Source organism: Panthera tigris, chromosome D4 (genome assembly GCF_018350195.1).
Source record: "Panthera tigris isolate Pti1 chromosome D4, P.tigris_Pti1_mat1.1, whole genome shotgun sequence".
Taxonomy (NCBI): Eukaryota; Metazoa; Chordata; class Mammalia; order Carnivora; family Felidae; genus Panthera; species Panthera tigris.
Window position 1 is genome coordinate 71502393 of NC_056672.1, and position 24930 is coordinate 71527322.

Here is a 24930-nt window from a genome sequence, read left to right on the forward strand (position 1 = left end):
CTTATTTTGAAAAGCCATGCTTTTGAAGATAACTATGTGCTGAAATGTTCCCAATATTAATATTTAAAAATAATATAATACAGACAAAATATGATCTCAAGAGTAAAATGACTTATGTTTAGATTGTAGATTTGGAAGTTTTTAATAAAGGGATATTCTATATATTTAGAATGTAGATATTTTTTAATAGACATAGAAAACATAATTCAGTCCTCATTCATGATCAAAAGCTCTTAGCAAACTCAGAACAGAAAGAGCTTCCTCAACCCAATAAATTCTTTCAACATTTCACCATTGAAACTGATGTAAACACTGTAAATGATTCACCATTGAAATGGTATTTACATCATTCTTAATGGTGAAACATTAGAGTTATCTTCTTTACTGTCAAGAACAAGACAAAGATGGCAACCATCACTACTTGAATTGAACAATGTACTGGAGGTCCTAGTCAGCACAATAAGACAAAAAAAAAAAAAAAAGATATAAATGTAAAGTCAGAAACAGACAGCCAACAAAATCAATGTCATAAAGAGATACCTGTATACACTCTCACTGTAGCATTATTCACGATAGCCAAGGCATGGAAACCATGTAAGTGTCTGTCCATAGATGAATGGATAAAAAAATGTGCTTTAAAGAAAATATGTTTTATACACACACACACACACACACACACACACACACACACATATATACAAATATTGTTCAACCTTAAAAAATAAGGAAATCCTGCTATTTGCAATATGAATGAACATTAAAGGACATTTTGCTAAGTGAAATAAACAAGGCAGAGAACAACAAATACTGCATGGTATGACTTATATGTTGAATCTAAAAAAAAAAGTAGGACTCATGAAAACAGAGAGTAGAATGGTGGTTGCCATGGGGCTGGGCTGTAGGGAAATGGGGAGAGACTGGTAAAACAGACAAACTTCCAGAATAAGGTATGAGGATCTGATGTATAACATGGTAACTATCATTGATAATACTGTAGTGTATAACTGAAATTTGCTGAAAGAATAGAACCTAAGTGTGTTCTTACCAAAAAAAAAAAAAAAAAGAAAAAAAAAGAAGAAGGTGAATATGTGAAGTGATGGATGTGTTAATTCAATGAATGGGAATCTTTCACAATGTATATGTATGTTAAGTTACCACATTGTACACTTTAAATATATTACAATTTTTATTTATTAATTATACTTCAATAAAGCTGGAAAAAATATATGGGTGGTTGATGAAGCCAGAGACTGATGCTTTTTATTATAAACTTTGAATAACTATTTGCCTCTCTAAACTAAATGCATGTGCAACTTTCTTAAAAAATTAAAAATAAAGTGATCTTTACTCTGAAAACTATAGAACATTTATGAATGAAACTGAAGAGGACACAAAGAAATGGGAAAAAATTCCATGCTCATGGACTGGAAGAAAAAACATTGTTAAAATATCTATACTACCCAAAGCAATCTACACATTTAATGCAATCTCTATCAAAATACCACCAGCATTTTTCACAGTGCTAGAACAAACAATCCTAAAATTTGTATGGAACCATCAAAGACCCCAAATGCCAAAGCAATTCTGAAAAAGAAAAGCAAACCTGGAGGCATCATAGTTCCAGACTCAAGCTATATTACAAAGCTGCAGTAATCAAGACAGTAGGGTATCAGCATAAAAACAGACACATAGATCAATGGAACAAAATAGAAAACTCAGAAATAGACCCACAACTATATGGTCAACTCATCTTCGACAAAGCAGGAAAGAATATCCAATGGAAAAAAGACAGTCTCTTCAAAATGGTGTTGGGAAAACTGGATAGCAACATGCAGAAGAATGAAACTGGGCCACTTTCTTACACTACACACAAAAATAAATTCAAATGGATGAAAGACCTAAATGTGAGACAGGAAATCATCAAAATCCTAGAGGAGAACACAGGCAACCTCTTTGACCTCAGTTGGAGCAACTTCTTCTTAGACATGCCACCAGAAGCAAAGGAAACAAAAGCAAAAATGAACTATTGGGACTTCATCAAAATAAAAATCTTCTGCACAGCAAAGGAAACAACAAAACTAAAAGCCAGCCTACAGAATGGGAGAAGATATTTTCAAATGACATATCTGATAAAGGATGAGTCTCCAAAATCTATAGAGAACTTATCAAACTCAACACCCGAAAAACAAATAATCCAATTAAGAAATGGGCAGAAGACATGAATAGACATTTTTCCAAAGAAGACATCCAGATGGCTAACAGACACATGAAAAGATGCTCAATATCACTTATCATCAGGGAAATACAAATCAAAACCATGATGAGATATCACCTTACACCCTATCAAAATGGTTAAAATTAACAATACAGAAAACAACAGATACTGGCAAGGATGCAGAGAAAGGAGAACCCTTTTACACTGTTGGTGGGAATGCAAACGGGAGCAGCCACTCTGGAGAACAGTATAGAGGTTCCTCAAAAAGTTAAAAATAGAACTACCTTATAATTCAGCAATTGCAGTACTAGGTATTTACCTAAAGGATACAAAAATACAGATTGAAAGGGGTACACACACCCTGATGTTTACAGCAGCATTATCAAAAACAAATTATGGAAAGAGCCCAAATGTCCCTCAACTGATGAATGGACAAAGAAGATGTGGTTTATATATACAATGGAATATCATTCAGCCATCAAAAAGAATGAAATTTCACCATTTGCAATGATGTGGATGGTGCTAGAGGATATTATGTTAAGCAAAATAAGTCAGAGAGAGACAGCTACCACATAATTTCACTCACATGTGGAATTTAGGAAACAAAACTGCTGAACATATGGGAAGGGAAAAAGAAAAGAGAGAGAGAGGGAAGCAAACCATAAGAGACTCTTAACAATAGAGAACAAACTGAGGGTTGATGGAGGGAGGTGGATGGGGGATGAGATAAATGGGTGATGGGTATTAAAGAGGACACTTGTTATGATGAATCACCAAATTCTACTCCTGAAACCAATATTAAACTAGAATTTAAATAAAAATGTAGAAATTTGTAAATTAAATTATATTACATTAAATTAAAAATAAAGCTTCATTTACATTTGATTATATATTACTGGGATGTCTAAAAGGATATGCATAAAATTTTTACATTTACTGACAAATAACATGTGAACGTTGTAGCAAAATTAGTACATATCAACAAACCAACAAACAATAAAAGAAAATTACCCACTGTTTTTGTCTTAAAGAAATATGTTTTGAAATCAACTTATAATTTAGTAATTAATGACATTCTTTTAAGACAGAGAATTTACAGTATCAACTGAATTTCAAAGCATAATGCATTCCTTTTGATTTAAACATTGAGACCAAAGTATCTATAAATCTGGCAGCAATCAATATAGCTGCAAAGAAAATAAATCAAATTGCAAATGTAAATTTATAAAATGATGTCTAATGACATAAGACCCCAAAGGCAATATAGGATATATATTTAGGAAACCCAAGCATATTTTATTCTTAAAAATTTTTTAATGTTTACTTATTTTTGAAAGAGAGAGAGAGAGAGAGAGAGAGAGAGAGAGAGACAGCCCAAACAGGGGAGGGGCAGGGAGAGAGAGGGAGATACAGAATCTGAAGCCAGCTCCAGGCTCTGAGCTGTCAGCATAGAGCCCAACACTGGGCTCAAACCCATGAACCATGAGATCATGACCTGAGCCAAAGTCGGACACTTAACCGAGGCACCCAGGCACCCGACCCAAGCATATTTTCATTCAGTGAATAGTAGTTAAAGAAGCTTCTGACTCTAGTTGATGTTAGATATTATGAAGTTTGCCAATAACAGCTTCTGGTTTTCCACATTAATAATAATAGCTATGTTTGTGTATCTGTTATTTTTATACACCATCTCTTTACATGTACATATATATTAGTTGATCCCTATATTTCTATTATTTTTTTAATTTTATTTTTTTATTTTTAGAGAAAGAGAGTGCACAAGCAGTAAGGAGGGGCAGAGGGAGAGACAGAATCTTATGCAGGATCCACACTCAGCGTGAAGCCAAATACACAGCTCTATCTCACAACCCTGAAATCATGACCTGAGCTGAAATCAAGAGTAAGGTGCTCAGTTGACTGAGCCACCCAGGTACCCCTGAATCCCCACATTTTTATAAGAAAATTAGAAGAATTAAAAGAAATTATAGAAGAAAATTGAAAACCATAATTTTAATAACCGTCCCCAAACTGCATCACTTTTTAAGAGTAGATTCAGACTATGATCAAAATCCTCTGACTCCAAATTCAGATTATTCCTAATACATCATTCTCTCAAGTTTAGTCTCTAATGAAATTTCTTTCTCTTTCATCTCAAACTATAAGAGGGATTTAACTCTATATCATCACACACCTGTTTGCCAACATTAAAAATCTTATACACAATTTATGTATTTGCATAAAAACAGTAGTAAAAGAACCAAATTATTATATATTATTTATCTGTTAGGTTATTGTAGCTCAAGCTATAGCATACCTTAAACTTTAAGTCTTTTTATTTTAAAAGGGAATAGGCTGTTCCACATACAAGAAAAGTAGTTCTCAGCAAGTTTTTATACAGTTGGAAGAATTCAACACCCTTTAGGAAGATGAAAATTTGGAATATAATTTGGATAAAATGTACTTTAATTATTATTTATGGTAAGTTTGTAAAAATTAGGTGAATTTCCTGATCTAATACTGCAACTATTCCATCTCTACTTTGAATTATAGTTTCACATAAATTAGATGAGACAGAAAATCTTTAGTATATTTTGGAAAATAAAATACAGCCATCATTTAATAATCTACTACTTTAAAGTTATACCAGGTTGCTATGTCATCAGATCCTTGCACAGATGCTAATATCATTGTAGTAATATGATGTGAACACACTATGATCAAGTCCCTGATGCTATTTTGAGGCCCAGCACACATAAACTCCAAAAACAACCAAATTCACAAAAAGGGGATGAAGATGAAAGAGATTTCCATAATGTGGCAAAGCCTGGAATTATAATTTTGCAGGTAGATACCTTTAATAAAATAGAAAAATTAAAAATCCAGTAAAAAAATTCACCAAAATGAACAACTGTATGTTACTAAGATATGTTTTATAATGATAGAAATAACAAATGTTTTACCTTCATTCTGTGCTTGAAGTGCTGGATATTTTTCTAAACCGCTGACAAGTGTAAAGACTTCAGTGTAGTCCTCATGGGTGTATAAACTGGTTTCCTCTACTTCACTTTGGGAGTTTGGGTTTGAACTTGGAACAACTTCCTCAAATTCACAGTTAATCTGGGTCACCATTCCTGTGATTGTTTTTCTATGACATTATAAAATTACTGATTTTATGTATGTCTTATTTTAAAGCATCTTTATTTAACAAATAGTGTATGTTCATTGTTGTAAAATTACAAAATTCCAACAGACACAGAGAAAAATTACCCATAGCCCCAATACTCAAGAGATTTAAAAAAATTATGTACTTTTTAAATTACTTTTGAATATTTTTTTAAAGATTTTCTTTTTTTTAAAATTTTTTTTACATTGATTTATTTTTGAGAAACAGAGTGAGACAAAGCGTGAGCAGGGGAGGGGCAGAGACAGAAGGAGACACAGAATCTGAAGCAGGCTCCAGGCTCTGAGCAAGCAGTCAGCACAGAGCCTGATGTGGGGCTCGAACTCACAAACTGTGAGATCATGACCTGGGCCGAAGTCGGACGCTCAACCGACTGAGTCACCCAGGTGCCCCTACTTTTGAATTTAAAATGAGTACATTTACATATCAATCAATGTACACTCACTTTATTTTTGAATGCGTGAACAGGATCTTATTGTATTGGTAAACCATAATTGACTCAAACAGTTCCCTATTATTGGCAATTTAAATTTGTTGTAATCATTTGCTATTATAATGCAAGGAATATCTTTATGCACTTGCCTAATTGTTTTCTCAAAATGTTTCCTAAAAACGGAAATGACGAGGTTAAAGGTATGCAGATTTGCCATGCATTGCCAAACTGCCATTGTGTTGGGTATTCAGTGTCTGCTTTTCCATATCACTATCCAACATTTTATATTCTGTTCTTCAAACTAGGAAGCTGATCTCCATGACCAAACTAAACTCTCTTGCCCTCTGGCTTCTGGTTGGGTTCAGCCAATAGGAAGCATTGGCAGGAGATCAAAGGTGGGAAGAGAGGTCTGGATATTATTCTTCCCAAATCCTTCTCTTCTGGGCCAGTTTCAAAGTGGCTGCATTCTTCTACCAATGGTTACATCTCTTGTCAGACAGCCCCTCTCCTATAACTAGCTGCAGTTCTTACTGGGTTGATTACTGCTCCGTCCTTTTGCTGCTTCAAGCTTAGAGTGTTAACAACTTCCTGCAGTTGCTTAATCTGGGCACATTTTTTGTCTCCCTTGACTTTGCCCATCCTTTGCCTGTTTGCTGATTCATCCAGGTATATCTGTCACTGTCTGTAACATTGGGATATTTGGACTTATGAGAGATTTTTAAAATAATGTTTATTTAGTTTTGAGAGAGAGAGAAAGCATGATTGGGGGAAGGAGTGGGGGCAGACAGAGGATCCAAAGCAGGATCTGCGCTGACAGCAGCAAGCCTGATGCAGGGCTTGAACTCACAAGCCGTGAGATCATGACCTGAGCTGGAGCTGGACACTTAACAAACTGAGCCACCCAGGTGCCCCCTTATAAGAGATCTTTTTAATGAATTTTCTAACAAATAAATATATTATTGGCTACACAGTCTAATATACCTTTTAGCTATATATTCTAATATACCTTTTTCTCCCTGATATCCTAAACTATTTTAGCCTCACTGATTCCCTACACAGACTGAGAGAACCAAAATCAATATAACTCCCCAATGTAACTGGAGAAAAATGAATATGCCATATCTTCAAATCACATATAGAAAATTCTCTAAAATTTCTCCTTTACTCTTTAAGATAATGCAAGGTACAAGAAAAAATTTTTCAACTCACCCAGGTCCATATTACTCATAAGACCATTGATTCCTATGTGAATCTTTATACACTTTTAAGTTTAGCACTTATATCACAGTTATCCTTTTGGTTTTAAATATTACTGATAGGGTGAGCACTTTGTAATAATCCTTGGTAGTACCATTTTGAGAAAACCCAGAGAAATCTCTTTCCCTAGATATAAATGTTCTATGAAAAAAAGTATTTCCTGGATCTCCTCCTACCTCCTTGTCCAATATTATCTATTCTTTGCTCACTGGTGTCTCCTCCTCTGCCTAACCTGTAGATACTGGTATTTCCCAGGCTTCCAGTCTAGATGGTGTTTTCTGTCTTTCCACATCATGGTACTTGGGTAAGTTCATCCACTCCAATTCACTAATTCCTTAATCTAAAAGAAATATTTACTGTGCGTCTATAATGTGCTAACACCACTGTAGGCACTGAGAATGGAGTGGTAAAACAAAACAGTGTTCTTACCCTCATGAAGCTTACCTATTAGGAGGATGATAAACAAACAAACAAACAAATAACATAATGTCAGGTGGGGAAAAACTGTTATGAATAAAATATTAGGACTTCAAGTAACAGCCAGAGGGTTGGTAAGAGGTATATTTTAGACAGGGTAGTTAGTGAACGGCCAGCTGAGGAGCTGATAATTCCACAGCTACCTGAATAATCGTAGGGTACTCCAGGGAACAAGGTTGGCCTATTCTAAGAAAAGCAGAAAGAACAGGGTGACTGGAACAGAATAAGGTTAGATACATAGGCAGGGACAAGATCATGTTGGACATTATAACATCTGGCAAGAACTTTGGATTTTACTCTACATGCAATGGCATATGGTCAGTAAGTTATAACATGATCTGATTTGTGTCTTAAAAAAAAAAATTCCAGGCAAAGTCCTAGAAGAAAAGAGGAGTAAATCCTCATGATTTGGATTAAGCAAAGCCTTCTCGGATATGATGCCAAAAGCCCAAGTGACAAAAGAAAAAATGGATAAATTGGACTTCAACAAAATAAAAAAAAATGCGCTTCAAAGGATACCATCAAGAAAGCAAAAAGACAATCCACAGAAGAAACTATTTATAAATCATGTATCTGATAAGAGACTTGTATCTAGAATATATGCAAACCCTTAAAATTCAATTATAAAAAGACATATAAACTGACTAAAAAATGTGCAAAGAATAAACATTTTCTCAAAGAAGATAAAGGCCAATAATTACATAAAAAGATGCTAAACATCATTAGCCATGAGGGAAATGCAAATCAAAGTACAATGACATACAATGAGCCACCCATTAGGATGGCTATAATCAGAAAGACAGCAAACAATAAGTTTTGGCAAGGATGTAAACAAATTATGACCTTCATACACCGTGGGTAGACATGCAAAATGGTACAGTTGTTGAAAAATTTGGCAATTCTTCAAACAGTTAAACACTGAGTTACCATGTGATCTAGCAATTCTACTATTAGAGAAATTAAATGATATGTATGCACAAAAACTCATCCACAGATCTTGATAGCAGCATTACTCATACTTGCCCTAAACTGAAAACAACCTAAATGTCTATCCACTAAAAATGGATAAATAAAATGTGCTATGTCCACACAATGGAATATTATTTGGCCCCCCAAAAAATGAAGTGTCAATACATGCTACAACACAGATGAACCTTGAAAACATTTTGCTATGTGAAAGAAGACAGCACAAAAGATCCCATATTGTATCTGTCATATTGTGGTTTTTTTTAAATTTTTTTTTACATTTATTCATTTTTGAGAGACAGAGAGAGACAGAGCACAAGTGGAGGAGGGGCAGAGAGAGAGGGAGACACAGAATCCAAAGCAGGCTCCAGGCTCTGAGCTGTCAGCACAGAGCCTGATGTGGGGCTCGAACCCACGAGCCATGAGATCATGACCTGAGCTGAAGTCAGACGCCTAACCGACTGAGCCATCCAGATGCCCCATATTGTGTTTTATAATAAGAAATGTGTATTTTGTCTTCATCTCTATTTATGGCAAGGAACTCCTAAGGCCTTTGGAATTTCCTAAGTATTGAAAGTGATAAAGGTATATTTGGTTATGTTAATGAGGTGACTTTTGGAAAACTGCCTGTTGCCCAGAGAACCAATCATGTGATCAGAGGGCTAGAATTTCAGACCCATCCCTCTGCTCTCCAGGGAGGAGAGAAGGGCTGGAGGTTGAATCAGTTGCCAATGATCTACGATTTAATCAATCATGTGTGTGTAATGAAGCCTTCATAAGAACCCAAAAAGATGGGGTTCAAAGAGCTTCTGGATTAGCGACCACATGGAAATGCTGGGAGAGTGGTGTGGTGGTAGAGGGGATGCAGTATCCTTTTGTTCCACTCATTGACTCCTAGGTTTAGTTCTTGTCAGTATAATCCAAGCTGGTTGCTGTAGGGAGTCATTACATCTCTATTCCAGCATTGGGAAGGAGAAAAGTGAAGGAGAAAAACATGGCTGCTTCCTTTCAAGGACATTCCCCAGAGCTTGAATAAGCCTCTTTTGCTTAATATCCCATTGGGAAGAACTTAGTCACATGGCTATGTTTAGCTACAGAGAAGCCAAGAAATGTAAATGTGATTCTAGGTGGTGCCACAGGTCCACCTTCTTTGTCATGGACTCTATCTTGGTGCTGCAAAATGAATGTAAGGTCAGATATGGTGGGGTGTCTATTCTTTCAGGGCCTCCCATTTCTCTCATACATGAATCTTGTTTGCATCAAAGTAGCCAGATCACTGCCTTTATTGGAACTTACTGTATATTCTTGATCTATGCCTTCAGATATGCTGTTTCCTTTGGCTGAAATACTTTCTCTCTAGTTATTTTCTCCTTCAATGTCCAGCTCAAGCTCAGTTCCTACTTCTTTGTGAAGCTGATCTCTCCTGCTTATAAATGCACAGCCCTACCAATCTAACTCATAGGGTGAAGAGATCTTAGAGATCATCTTGTTTCTTGTTACTTAAAGTAGGTTCTTGGGCCAGCAGCATCAGCACACCTAGGAGCACATTAGAAGTGCAGAATCTCAGGCCCCAACACAGACCAATTGAATCAGGATCTCCATTTTTAATAAGATCCTCAGGTGATTCATATGCACATTAAAGATTGAGAAGCACTGCTCCAGCATCATTATAATGACAAAGAGAATGAGGGTCACAGAGAGACAAGAACTTGTCAAAGTAGGTAGTACTTGACTTTGACTTTTCAAATCAAGACTTGAAATCCACATCTTTTGGATTTCATGGAGCAGAGCTCTTTTAACTACAACTTCCTGCTTCCTCACAGCTCAGTTTAGTCATGCAATACATACCTTGTGTTGGCCTTAGGCCTTGTGATAGACTTCATGATAGTCATCTTCTATTATCATTTAATCCTTACAAGGTTAATTTTTGTTATAATTAATTTATAATTTTTAATTATAAATAATGTTTATATATTATCTTCCTAATCCGACTTTTAAATTCCTAGATGATAGAAATGGTATTTGGGGGGCACCTGGTGGCTCTGTCAGTTGAACATCCAACTCTTGATTTCAGCTCAGGTCATGATTCCAGAGTTGTGGGATCAAACCCCATGTCTGGCTCTATGCTAGGCATGGAGCTTGCTTGGGATTCTCTCTGTCTCTCTCTCTGCCCCTTTCCCCAGCTCTCTCTCTCTCTCTCTCTCTCTCTCTCTCTCTCAAAAAAAAAAAATGGGCTTCTCAGGATTTTGAGTCTGGACACATTTAAATAGGTAATTTGTTTCTTTCCAACACAACTAAGGACAACTTAAATTATTAAAAACCTGAAAACATGAGTAATAACTATATCCTTCCTAGGTCAGCACTCTTTTTTTTAAAGTTTATTTGTTTATTTTGAGAAAGAGAGAGAGAGAAAACACATGCATGCACGTACATGAGCAGGGGAGGGACAGAGACAGAGGAAGAGAATCCCAGGCAGGCTTTGCGCTGTCAGCAATGAGCCTGATGTGGAGTTCCATTTCATGAATCATTAGATTGTGACCTGAGCCAAAATCAAGACTCAGATGCTGGGATGAGTACTGGGTGTTGTACGTAAGTGATGAATCACAGGAATCTGCTCCTGAAGCTAAGACTACACTGTATATTTGCTAACTTAACAACAACAACAAAAATGTTTAACCAAGTGAGCCACCCAGGCGCCCCTGATCAGCACTCTTTGTACAAAGTAAAGCAACAAACTCTTTACCTTTGCACTGGAATCCCTAATTTATGTCTATATTAATAATGTAGACTGGGTTAGATGTTCTTCCGTATATTATGTTCTGTGTTCCTACCTCTGTCATTATACTTCCCATATTGTATTGTAATTAGTTTATAAATCTCTACTCCCTAGTTTCTTGTGTTCTTTGAGAGCAGAGACTTGCATCACATAGGATGATATATAATAAATATTTGATGAATGACTGAACTAATAATAAGTAATGTTTTGACAAAGTATGTTAGAAAATAGCCTTAAATCTGCATTTATACTATAGGATAAAAGACTTACTTTATTTTATTATTTTTTAAAGTTTATTTATTTATTTTGAGAGAGAGAGAGAGAGAGGATGAGTAGGGTTGGGGCAGAGAGAAAGAGAGAGAATCCCAAGCAGGCTCCATGCTGTCAGCACAGAGCCCAACACAGGGCTCAATCTCATGAACTGTGAGATCATGACCTGAGCCAAAATCAAAAGTCAGTCACTTAACCAACTAAGCCACCCAGGTGCCCCCAAAAAACTGGTTTTAATATAAGGTGTTCTATAGACATTTTCTATAAGAAGTTTCCTTACTAATTAAAAGCATAATAACATATTTGCTTTATTTTCATGTGTCTTTTGCAACACAAATGCATAGAGAACAGTTAATATGGGATAAATGAGAAGATAAAAAGAAGGTATAAGTCAGGGTGGAGGGGTGGCTCAGTCAGTTAAGAAACTGACTCTTGATTTTGGCTCAAGTCATGATCTCATGGTTCGTGAGTTCAAGCCCCATATTGGGCTCTGTGCTGTCACAGTGAGGAGCCTGCTTGGGATCCCTCTTTCTCTCTTTCTCTCCCTCTCAAAATAAATAAACAAAAAAATTTTTTTCAAAGAGGGTATAAATCCCTCTTTGTGGTTCAGATTAGGGCTTTTTCTTCAGATAAAAGAATAAAATCTGTTAGGGTACAAAGGAAAGGATCTTCTCTCTTCAGGTGTCTGGAGAACTTAATGTTTATCTCCTAGATGTAAAGGGAGATTGAGGTTAAGGACACATACTTCTCAAGAAAATCCTCCACAAAGAGACTTGCTTTCCATTGATCCAAGACTGAGAGATCTGTCACTCCCGGCACTGAAACAGCTGAAGCTAGAAAGCAGAATGGTAAATATTAGCTTCTAGAATTTTCTTTTACACTTAATACAAGGAAGCTAAATATGAATCTTTTACATTATGGTGTTATCTTTCTTTGTTCCCAAATGTAATTTTTCCCAAAATTATACCAGATTCCAGATATTTAAATACTCATTATTACAACTCACCCCCCAAAAACCCCCTCAACTATAGTCAGAACAATACCACCTGCACATACCATCCTCATCTTTACAATCTCTCTTTTGCTCATACAGCCTTACCATCCTAGATATTCCTGTTCAACAACTTGTATTATTCCTCATAAAGCTTTTCTTATTAACCATTTCAGCTCACTCTGATATATTCCCCTCGAAGGGCCATAATATTGTCAGTAGCACTCACTCTGGTACATAGTCACAACAGCCATATTTTAAAATTTTAGGTGTCTATAGCTTGTCTCTCAAATTCGACCCTTGGTTTCCTAAAAGAAGGATCATGTCATATACTAATGTCAGAGGAAGTGACTGAGTGAAGTTAAGAGTCAAAGGAGCTGCATTCTACCACCAATGTTACTTCTTACTAGTTATAATTTTAGACAAATTACTTAATGTCTGAGTTTGCATGTCATTAAAAAAAATATATGAAAGTGTAGTGGTCAAGAGTACAGGTTCTGGAGGCACCTGGGTGGCTCAGTTGGTTAAGCATCTGACTCTTGATTTCAGTTCAGGTCATGATCTCAAAGTTTGTGGGATCAAGCCCTGCCACTGGGCTCTGTGCTGGCAGTGCACAGCCTGCTTGGGATTCTCTCTCTCCCTCTCTCTCTCTGCCTCTCCCCAGCTCTCTCTCTCTCAAAATAAATAAAAATAAACTTAAAAAGAAAAAAAATAGAGTACAGGTTCTGGAATTATCCCGCCTAGATTTTAATACATGTATTGCTACTTATTAACTGTATGATCTTGGGTAAATTTCTTAACTGCTTTGTATCTTAGTGTCCTTATCTACAAATTAGAAATAATAATAATTGCCTTTTCATTGTGTTGTTGTGAAGATTAAATGGGATGAAACATATAAATTTGTCAGAACAATTCCTGACATACCAATAATACCGAATAAATAAATAATAATATCCAATAAATAATATCCATTAAATTTTGGCTGTTAATGTTATTGATATTTTTAAAAAGAGGAAAAGAAATAGGAATGATAAACTAATTTTTTCCTTTTGTACTTTTAGAGAAGCAGTTTCATGAAAACTGTTTTTCTTCTTATTTCCAATCTGATTGAGATTCATTCCATTTTTACAATATTCATCCTCCCTCATGTCCTCACTTCCTTTCTTACACACTTTAGTCTCCATAGCCAGTCCCATAACTACTCCCTTTAAAAGACTCTTGATTCCCTTGCCTCTTTTTCCCTTGTATTCCCTCGGGAAAACCCCCACTCTCCACCTTGTGTACACACACTAGGACAGCTAAAAATTACTGGAAAAAAAGTCATCCAGTCATGCTGAATGAACTCATTTCAGATTATGACCAAAATTTCTTTTTTTTTTAAAGTTTTCATTTATTTATTTTGAGGGAGAGAGAGATTGAGAGCACGCACAAGCAAGGGAGGGGCAGAGAGAAGGATAGACAAAATCCCAAGCAGGCTCCCAGCCATCAGCACAGAGCCTGATGTGGGGCTCAAACCCACAAAATGTGAGATCATGACCTGGGCCGAGATCAAGAGTCAGAGGCTTAACTGACTGTGCCACCCATGACCATAAATTTCAAATAGGTATCCATCATTGACAGATGATAATAGTATGCCTTCCTAATCAAACTGGCTTTCTCATTCTTTAAGACAATTATGTAACACTTTCATTTCTCAAATTTTTGATACTCATCCCCTACCTATTCTCAGTCTATGGCCATGACTTCACATAGAAAACTGATACAGAGAACTACCTCATCTTCTACCACCAATTCTACCATCTCATTGGACTAAGTACCTACAAACCCTGCCTTCCTATCTATCATAATGGAAGAAATATTCTGGCTTCTATATAACACCAACTCCTCCAACTGTGCTCTTGATACTATCCCCCTTTACTAAGCTACCCTTTTTCTTTCCTACATCATTAGTTTCTCTCTTTTTACCAAGATCATTTCCACTGGCAAACAAACATTTTATAGTCTCTTTACTTATGACACATATTTTTTTTAATCACACATCTAAAAAAAAAAAAGAGAAGAAAAAACCCTCTTTTTATTGCACCTCTCCTTCAGCTAGTGCCTCAGTTTTCTATTTTACTTCATAGCAAAATTCCTCAAAAGATTTGCCTATATTCACCACCTCACATCTCACTTCTCATTCTTGCTCAGCATATTCCAATCAGGCCTCCATACCAAATGTTCCAGTTAAACTACTCTTACCAAGGTCATCGATGACCTACATTTAGTCAAACTAATGGTCACTATCTTCATCTTACTTGATACTTTAACAGGAACCAGTACTTTTGACCACTTAATCTTGCTTGAAACACTTTTTTTTCTTTTTTTTTTTTCTTAGAATTCCACAATATCTGGTTTTTCTATCTCACTTGTCATCTAATCTAGTTTTGCCTTTTAACTGTTGGAATGTTCTGAGGCTCTGTCCTAGGCTCTCTGCTCTATATATACTCATGCTTTCAGTGACTTCATCCAGTTCCATAAATTTATGTATAATCTATATATGATAACTTCAACCTGAAACTCTAGCTGTGCTCAAGATTAATATAACCAATTGCCTTCTTGATGCCTTCATTGAGATGCCTAAATAGGCATTTTGACCCAGCCAAAGCAGAGCTATTAACTCCAGCCACATTTTGGCTTCCCCACGAGCCTTTCCTTATCTTAGGAAACAGCACTACCATCCACCCACTTGCTCAGGTCAAAAACCTAGAGGAAACTCTTTATTGTTCTATTTTTTCTTTAATCCTCTCACCGTTGGCTAGACCTCTAAAATAGTCTCAATTCAAACACTTCTCACACCTCCATTACTATAAGCCTAGTTCAAGCCACTATCATCTTTTATACAGAGGGTAGATTTACTAAGCAGTCTAGATTCTGAACCAATATGACAGCTTTCTGATTGATTCTACCATCTCTATTCTTGCCTTTCCATACTCCAAACAACCAGAATGATCTTTCTAAAGCATAAATCAGGTTATGTCACTCCCTTTTTAAAAACTGGAAATGATTTACCACATTAGCCATAATATAAACAAATAAACTCCATATTATAGCCTACAACATCTTACATCTTTCAAAAGCTGCCTACTTCTCAGATATCCCTTTGCATTAACTTGTCACAATGGCCTAATTTTCTGGTTATTACACACATCAAGTTTATTCCTGAGTCAGGAACTTTGCATTTGCTTGAAAGCCTTCTCTCCCATATCTTTTTATGGTTGTTGCCCTCTCATCATTCAGAACTCCACTCAAATGTTTGCCCCCTTCCCTAACTAACCTAGGAAATAGTGCTCCCTACCAAATTTCATATCACATTACACTATTGTGTCTTCTCTACACGTTTATTAATACCAGACATTAGTGTATATATTTAATTGTTTTATTGCTGCATCCTTCTTACCAGTCTGAAAACCCACTAAGGGAAGGAACTATTTTTGTCTTATTAGGCACTGTCCTTAGCACCCAAAAACTGTGCCTGGTCCATAATACATGCTGAATAAATGTTGTTAACTGACTTGACTCCTCTATGGAAGGCTTCCTCTTTCTTAAATCCATGACATGATAAGAGCAAAAAATAACATTTTGTACATAAACATTTAAAAGTAGTTTTATACATAAGAGACTCTTATATATGGAGAACAAACAGAGGGTTACTGGAGGGGTTCTGGGAGGGGGGATGGGCTAAATGGGTAAGGGGCATTAAGGAATCTATCCCCAAATCACTGTTGTACTATAAGCTAACTAACTTGAATGTAAATTAAATTAAAAAAAATAGTTTTATATTCAGTGTATCATTACATTTTAAAGTAGCCCTCCTACAGTTAAGCAAGACCTTATTATATAATACAATAAGTGTTTACAAGGCTAGAATATTTTAAGATTTCATCACCTACATATTTTTTATTTGTTCTATTCATATCTAGTATAAGCTTCCCAATTTCCTACTTTGTCACCTAAATTGTCATAAAAATGTTAATCTGTAACCTTCTTGGAGTTCTGATATGAATAAATGCAATGCATTTTTATTTTATAAGGAAAGCACTGTATTCTCCTAATAACTTACTGTGCTAAACTGTAAAATCATTTTTAAAATAGATTTTTGAGAAATAAAAATAAAACATACCTCTCATCCATGGCCTCCTATACTTATTATCAATAACTCCTGCATAATAATTTCCATCTTGATATAAACATGAAGGGATTCGAAGCAACAAAGCATCTCTGCAAAACTTCTTTCTAACTATATTCTATGTAAGAAAGATTATAAAATCTTTTAATATGTTTATCAGATTTAACTATCAGTGTTCAGAATATTAAAATTCTCTATTCTTTTCAATTTATATTATTTTTATTTAAAAGCAATACCTGCTCATTATAAAATATCAAATAACACAGAGACACATAACTGAGACAGTCAAGGTCCCTAGCAATATCAGTTATACTTTGGCGTATTTTCCACAAAATTCTCTTAGTAGGTTAGGCTAAAATTTGTGTGTGTGTGTGTGTGTGTGTGTTGGACAAAAATGAGACCACATCATTTATACAGTATGCCACTTAGCAATGTGCTTTTTTTTCACTTAGCAGTACAATATGGCTGTCTTAATTTTATTTTCTATGTCTACAAATTATTAAACTTGTGACAACCAGTAAATATGTCTCTATCTTTAAAAAAATATCAATAAACAAAAAGTATTTCTTCAACCCTGTGGTCTACAGTGTGCCTTGGAAAAATGCCCTGCTATTCTCAGGTTATCAAAATCCTATTTATCTTTCAAGGCCCATCTAAAGCAATATCTCCTCTATGAAGCTTTTCCTCAGTGACTCTCAACCTCCCACAGAATTCATTATTCTTTTAATTAGGACAAATGATAGTTTCTTGCATCACTTCCTAAGAGTTTGCTGAAGGTGTTATACATATTAAATAAGAGGTCTTGATCACCCAAAACTAAATGGAAAGATGAGTTAAAGTAATTTAAATAAAATGCAGACCAAAGGTTCATAGTAAAAAAAACAAAAAGCTTGATTTATACTTTGTCCAAAAAAAACGAAATAAAGTTATAAAAATTAAATTTTATATCTAAACAAAATGTTGTTTATAATTAGCTTATAATCATAATTGCTTTTTTGTCAGAATTTTCCCATAAGCTATATTATATGACATGCATGATATTAGTCATTACTTTACCTTTGATCATAAAGAAGATATTTTTTTTAAATATTTAAGCAAAATATTCCCAAGGCATCTCTGACTCCTTTAATACTCAAACCATTGTCTTCCTCTTATCTGTAACTAATCTAATATTGCAAGATCTTCATTTGACAATACCTTTACCTGTTATTTAAGTGGTGCCTCAACACTGTTTTCATGAACTTTACAAAATCCTACAACTTTTTCAAGATTTGCAATTGATTAGTATCATATTTGTACTATACCATGGAGTGCGATCCACCAGGAAGAAACCAAGATACCATAAACAAGGATAAATTCTGAGGATGTTTGAATACAGACTAATTTTGAAGTGGCCAATATATTTATAAATATATTTGTTTAACAATGACTTCTGATTCCCTACCATGTATATGTTATAACAACACATTTACCTCCCTCAGTTATCAAAAAAATAAAACTTGAAAATGTCCAAATATCTCTTTTTTCCTATAAAATGTTAACAGTTTTAATTACATTGGAGTAATTTTTTTTCCTGGTAATGAGGTCAAGATTATAAAGAAAATCAAAATATCGCTAGTCAATTAAGATCATAAGAACAATGAATTGTTGTATGAGGACTATTCCATTCAGTTTCTTAACAATGTGCTGGACTTAAATCTCAGCTTTGTATAAGCTATTTAAGTTCTCTAGACATCAATTTCTTCACCTGTAAAATTCTAAAACCTATGTAATCCTGGCATCTAGCTCTTTCACTAGTTATGATGGTCAAATGACATAATCCAAGAAAAGAGCAAAGTATCTGTCCCACAGTTAAGTGGTCAATACACGCTGTTACTGTTATTTTCTCATAAAGATAACTAGGACTGCTTCCCCCCACTCTTTTCAAGAAAGATCACTCAAGAACGTTCATAAAAGGAACCCAAATTTGTCAAGAGTTTCTATTTTCTTCTGCTGACAGCTTCAAATTCAGTTACATTGTCAATAATTTCTTTCCAAAAGTGGTATTTTAAAGGTATATTAAAAGTGGGAAGCGGGGCACCTGGGTGGCTCAGTCAGTTGAGCGTCTGACTTCGGCTCAGGTCATGATCTCACAGATTGTGAATTCGAGCCCCGCATCGGGCTCTGTGCTGACAGCTCAGAGCCTGGAGCCTGCTTCTGCTTCTGTGTCTCCCTCTCTCTTTGCCCCTAACCCACTCGCATTCTGTCTCTGTCTCTCTCAAAAATAAATAAACATTAAAAAAAAATTTTTTTTTAAAAGTGGGAAGAAATTTTAAATCTCAAAGTAATCAGAATAAGGATTAATCTAAGGACTACTATAAAATTATTATAATCATGTAATAAATGCACTTTTTATATCATAATTCTTAGTAGTCAGTGATCCAATAACACTCTACCTCATATAAATAGTCTATTGCACAATATTTGAATGTTGGAAACATATCTTCTTTCTCTGAAAGTCGTACAAATTTCAGTATCTGGAAATAAAAAAATTAATATTAAATGTTGGTAAAATAGCAAAGCAAGGAGTAGAAAACCATTCTTAATCACAAAACTTTGGTTCATTCATTTTATTTTATTTTATTTTTAATGTTTATTTATTTTTGAGAGAGAGAGACAGAGCACAAGCAGGGGAGGGACAGAGAAAGAGAGGGAGACACAGAATCCAAAGCAGGCTCCAGGCTCTGAGCCGTCAGCACAGAACCTGATGCAGGGCTCGAACCCATAAACCGTGAAATCATGACCTGAGCCAAAGTTGAATGCTTAACTACTGAACCACCCAGGTGCCCCTGGTTCATTCATTTTTAAAAAGATGCTGAATTATATTTAAAAAAAAAGTTAACTCTAAAAATAACATTTATTACTATGATCTAAATCTAATATGAAAATAACATGTTGATATAAAATTGTTCATATATTTTTCATATATGTTCATATATTGTTTAATCCACACAACTTCTGGTTGGTAGATTGAAATATATACTGTGATCATATTGTTGCAAAAGAGGCAGGAATTCGCAAGACTGGTACAGTTGTTTTCTCAAGAGAATCATATTTCTTAAGTGGTGCTGAAATAGCATAACCACAGGCTAAACTTTGCTGAAGTGGAGGAGTAGAATTTGGGAAATTCTGCTCTTACTTAAAAAATAAAAAGCCCATAGGGCACCTGGATGGCTTTAAGTGTCCAACTATTGATTTCAGATCAGGTCACGATCTCACAGTTCATGAGATCGACAACTGCGCTCACAGCACAGAGCCTGCTTGGGATTTTCTCTCTCCCTCTCTCTCTCTTTGCCCCTTCCCTGCTCACATGTGCGTTTTCTCTCTCTCTCTCTCTCTGTCTCAAATAAACTTAAAAAAAAATAAAAGTAAAAAATAAGAAGCCCAGGGGCACCTGGCTGGCTCAGTCAGAAGAGTATTCAACTCTTGATCTTGGGGTCATGAGTTCAAGCCCCATGCTGGAAATAGAGATTACTAAAAAAATAAAATAAAAACTTAAAAAATTTTTTTAAAAAAGGCTGAAGTTAGAATTTCCTAATAGCTCATTTGGAATAAAGCCACTATGACATATTATTCCTAGGTCAATGTGTCATTATTGATAAATAAACAAATTCATCTAATGAAACAGTAAGTAAAATTTGGAATGCTGAAAGAGTCCAAGATGATTCTCATTTATGTGTGAACTACAGCAGTTATAGGCTGGAAGGGTCACTCTAGGACAGAGTCTAGTTTATCAGATAGTTTTCAGCCTTTTAATTAGTCACTTAAAATGTTTTGGGGAATTCAGGTGTAAGCTAGGAAGTCTTCATATGGTTGTTTGTAAGTTTTTAGTGAGTAAAATAAACATTTTCATCCAAATGGTTTTGCCTTAGTTTCATTATTATTTTAAATTTGTTTAAGGTTTACCTGTTTCCTTATCTATACTGAAGGTACTGCACCAGAAGACCTTAAGAGTACATCTACATTAATTGACTATGAATCTATTATTTTCAATCATCATCAAGTGAACATTCTTAACTACTCAACTACTGTACTATAAAAACTAAGAGCAAACTTGTTAGTGAATACAATTACTTTATTTGATTAATGAATCAGAAGCCATTTTGTATATTACAATAAGCTTTCCAATGAAAACAAACCCAGTAAGTTATTTGGGTTATTTCTAATATTGTTTGATTCTGTGGTTTCAACAAATGTAGGGAATAGTGTTGGAGTCCTCTTTCACTCTTAATTAAACAATGCCAACGTAGCATTGTTTTGTTGTTGTTGTTTTTTTTTTTTTACTGGTGATTACTTCTCTGGAAATATTTCCAGTCATTGTACTTCCATACCCTTCCCACACAGTCTGTGGGATCTTTGAGGCAAATATTAATTTAGAATTTCCGCTTCTTGATATTGTGCTTTCATAAAACATTATCTGATTGCGCCTCATTCTAAATTTTTTTAAATGTTTATTTATTTTTGAGAGACAGAGAGAGGGGCACAGGCACCCCTGTGCCTCATTCTAGAAGTCACTTCAAAAAGTTTAAAACAGGGGCGCCTGGGTGGCTCAGTTGGTTAAGCATCCAACTTCAGCTCAGGTCATGATCTCACAGTCAGTGAGTTGGAGCCCCGTATCAGGCTCTGTGCTGACAGCTCGGAGCCTGAAGCTGCTTCAGGTTCTGTGTCTCCCTCTCTCCGACCCTCCCCCGTTCATGCTCTGTCTCTCTCTGTCTCAAAAATAAATAAACATTAAAAAAAATTTTTTTTAAAGTAAAACAACCAACTCTACTTAGTTTATCCATTCAGTTGTCAGCTTTTATCTTAAATTTTCCTTTCTTGTGAAGCCTAGTACCTCTATCAGCTTCAGATTCATCATTCTCAACAGCTACCTTAAATAATAATTACTGTTGTATTGAAGTTAATCGTTTAAATTCATGCTGAACATATAGAACTTAAATAAGATACTATACACCATATATATTCATAAAATTTCTTTCACCTGTCAACTTTATTTCATTGCATTACAGGTATTTGAACCCATCTTATAATAGTGGAAAAATAGGAAGAGAGATAAATTGGCCTGAAAACAAGCAAAATCATGGTTAAAGAGAAGGTATTTTTAAAATAATCAACTTTTGGGGCACCTGGGTGGCTCAGTGGGTTGGGTGCCCGACTTCAGCTCAGGTCATGATCTCACAGTTCGTGAGTTCAAGCCCGCGTCAGGCTCTGTGCTGACAGCTCAGAGCCTGGAGCCTGCTTCGGATTCTGTGTCTCCCTCTCTCTACCCTCCTCAGCTCACACTCTGTCTCTATCTCAAAAATAAATAAACATTTAAAAAAATCAACTTTTGAATTGCAGCAATTCCTTAAATATTTTTCCTTACCTGTTTATGAAAATTTTCTTTCTCTTGTGCTACCTCCTGACAGGTATCTGGGCCAAAATAGAAATGCATATAAATAATTAGGTCAGGCTTTTATGCACAAGGCCAGAGAAGTAAGGCACAAACTTTTTGCCACCCAGCTTTACTGAAGTGTAATTGAGAAATAAAAATTGTATATAGTTAAAGTGTACATATGTATAATAGAATATTATTCCCAAAATTATTTAAGACCACAGACAAGCGAATGTGAATTTTAGGGCTGGCATCCCATCTCCTCCCACCAGCCTAAGACACACGGGGATTTCTCCCCTTCCTCAATCCACTGCCTAAAACCACACTTTAACCATGTAAAATCCCAGGGCAGGCGAGGTTCACGTAGTTTCTCATACTATATCACCTATACAACTTCTCATTAGTGGGTTGAAATCCCACTGGCCTTTCTGTGCCCTTCGCACACTCTATTCTCGCCTAATTAGGTTACGTGGACCCTGGTTCTGAAGTCTTGTCTCCACAGAGCCATATTAACTGGACCTCAAAAATAGGTTTTCCAGAAATTTTGGAGCTGCCATACTTTAGCCCCATCCTGCGCTTTTCTTCCCCTCAGCTCAAGAACACCTTCCCTCGTTTGTCTCCTAAGCCTCTCAGGGATTCTACCTCAGCTAAAATCGCGACGTACCTGCCCTCGCCGGAGAAAATTCCGGCCTACTGAACATGTGACCTCTGGCCCTGGGCTCAGCACTGGCATTGGCCAGCCAGGCCAGGTCCCGCCCCCCGCATCCGCCCCCGCCCCCACCCCGCCCCTCCGGTTTCAGGCACTTCCGCCCCGGGAGTCCCGGCGAGAGAAACCTTTGCTGCACCAAGCAGAGGGTGGCTGTGGAGAAGGGCGGGAAGCTAGAAGGAGCTGGTATGAAAGGTAGGGAAGACCAGGCAAGGGAGTCTGGACTTCATTAGTAGTAGCAGCTCCAATGTTATTAGTTAATCCTGGACAAACAGGACAGGGCCAGAAGAAGAGCAAGGGCAGAAGCATAGCAGAAGTAAAACAGAGAAGATTTAGCCACCAGAATCAGGGAGAGAGGAAAGGAAAAGGGAGAGGGCAAACGTGACTCAGGTGTCTGGCTAGGTGTTGGCCATGCCTTGACGGCAGAAGAGCATTTGAGGAGGAGCAGGAGCATAGCTAGAATTGGGACACGCAGATTGTACACTTTGATTGATAGCCACCCCTTCTCAAGCACGCTCATTTAGGAATCACTAGACCCACCTGATAAGGAAGAATTGTTTCTTTCTTTGTATTTCTTAACTCCTTCTTCCTTTCTGTGACATAGCTTGGCATTAAATTTCTTCCCAGAATATTGCAGGAGGTAACATGCATTTATTTATTTCACTAACACATGGGTGTCATTCCAGTTAATTGTTAGCAAAGTACTAATCATGAAACATCAGTGGATGAGCCATCTTATTCTCTCAAGTTACAGGCTTCATTCTATTTTGCACAGGTTGGTGTGGTTTGCTTCACTGATAGGGATTTCATGTTTAGCAATAATCAATATAAAGTTGTTCATTTGGCATTAGGGTATATTACTATGCATTCCTGGATGTATACCTTCTATTAAAACTAATTTTGAATTAAATAATTTTGTAAAAATTACAAAAGTAACACCTAATTATATTCATTGTAACCAGTAAAACCATCCAAAGGTGAATACAGAAAAAGTAATCTCTATTACTAACCCTATTCTTAGGTAACCAATGTTAACAATCTGGGGTGTATCTTTTTATACCTTCTTGCATGTTCATACGAATTTATATGGGCATGCGCACACAAAATAGTCTAGCCAATTATATAAAAATGGGTGACTTATTTTCCATACTAAGCAATACATCTTGAAGAAACTTCCAGATCAAGATATACATATATATATGTATATATATATATATACATATATATATGTATATATATATATATATATATAAAACTCATTTTTAACATCTGCATAATATTTCAGAGTAAAGATATGCCATAATTTATCCATTCTACTACTGAAGGACTTAACAGATTGTTTTTAGGGTTTTTTTTTTTTACCTTAAAAATAATGCTGCAATAAGAATTCTTACACATATGGTTTTGAATGTTATTGCTCTTATTCCTGTGGTATAGATTTGTGTTGCTTCACTGGCTCAAATGGTAAGAACATTGCCAATTTAATAGATATTGCCAATTTACCTTCCAAAAATGTATAGCAATTTATATTAACAGTGCCTGAGAGGGATCATTTTCCTGAATACTCGACAGAAATGAACATTTTGCTCTTTAAAAATGTTTGCTGGTCTGACACATGAAAAATACTATCTCATTATTGTTTTTTCACTTTTCTGATTACTGCTGAGTTTAAACACTTTTTAGATGTTTGTGGTCCCTTTGGATGTCTTCTTCCATGAATTCCATTAATTGCCTAATTGTGTGTGTGTGAGTGTGTGTACAAGATCAGGCAATTTTTCTATTTAGTAGGTTGTCTTTTGAAGATCTTGTATATGGGTACATTAGTTAGTATCACATTTGACTATATAAATAACCGAAAATTTCCAAGCAATATGAAATGTATTTCTCTGTCTTGTAAATGAGGTACAGAAGTAAAAGGTTCAGGTCTGATATGACAGCTGTGCCCCACAAGGTCCTCAGGGACTTAATCATCCAGTTTATTACTCTGATATTCCTGTGTTGTGGTCCTTGTTTTCATGGTCTCAGGTGGCAGTATTTATGGTTCAGTCAGCAAGATGGAAGAAGGAATGAAAAAGAG

General features: G+C 35.7%; 1 protein-coding gene across 7 annotated transcripts in view; it reads right to left on the minus strand.

Annotated features, from left to right (window-relative positions):
- The window catches only part of SHOC1 (shortage in chiasmata 1), an 85908-nt gene extending 62988 nt beyond the window's left edge, over positions 1–22920 (minus strand). For 3 of the 7 annotated variants that reach the window (XM_042963819.1, XM_042963815.1, XM_042963814.1), the window contains exons 1-5: positions 22139–22920; positions 19170–19250; positions 16729–16852; positions 12321–12408; positions 5176–5360 (exon numbers count right to left, since the gene is read on the minus strand). In XM_042963819.1, coding sequence (XP_042819753.1) covers positions 5176–5360; positions 12321–12408; positions 16729–16852; positions 19170–19250; positions 22139–22207 — 547 coding nt within the window. In that variant the 5' untranslated portion in view covers positions 22208–22920. Of the gene's footprint in view, positions 1–5175; positions 5361–12320; positions 12409–16728; positions 16853–19169; positions 19405–21754; positions 21930–22138 lie in introns of those variants that run through there. The other 4 variants (XM_042963817.1, XM_042963816.1, XM_007094291.2 and 1 more) reach the window with 4 other exon arrangements.
- Between the last annotated feature and the right edge of the window lie 2010 nt (positions 22921–24930).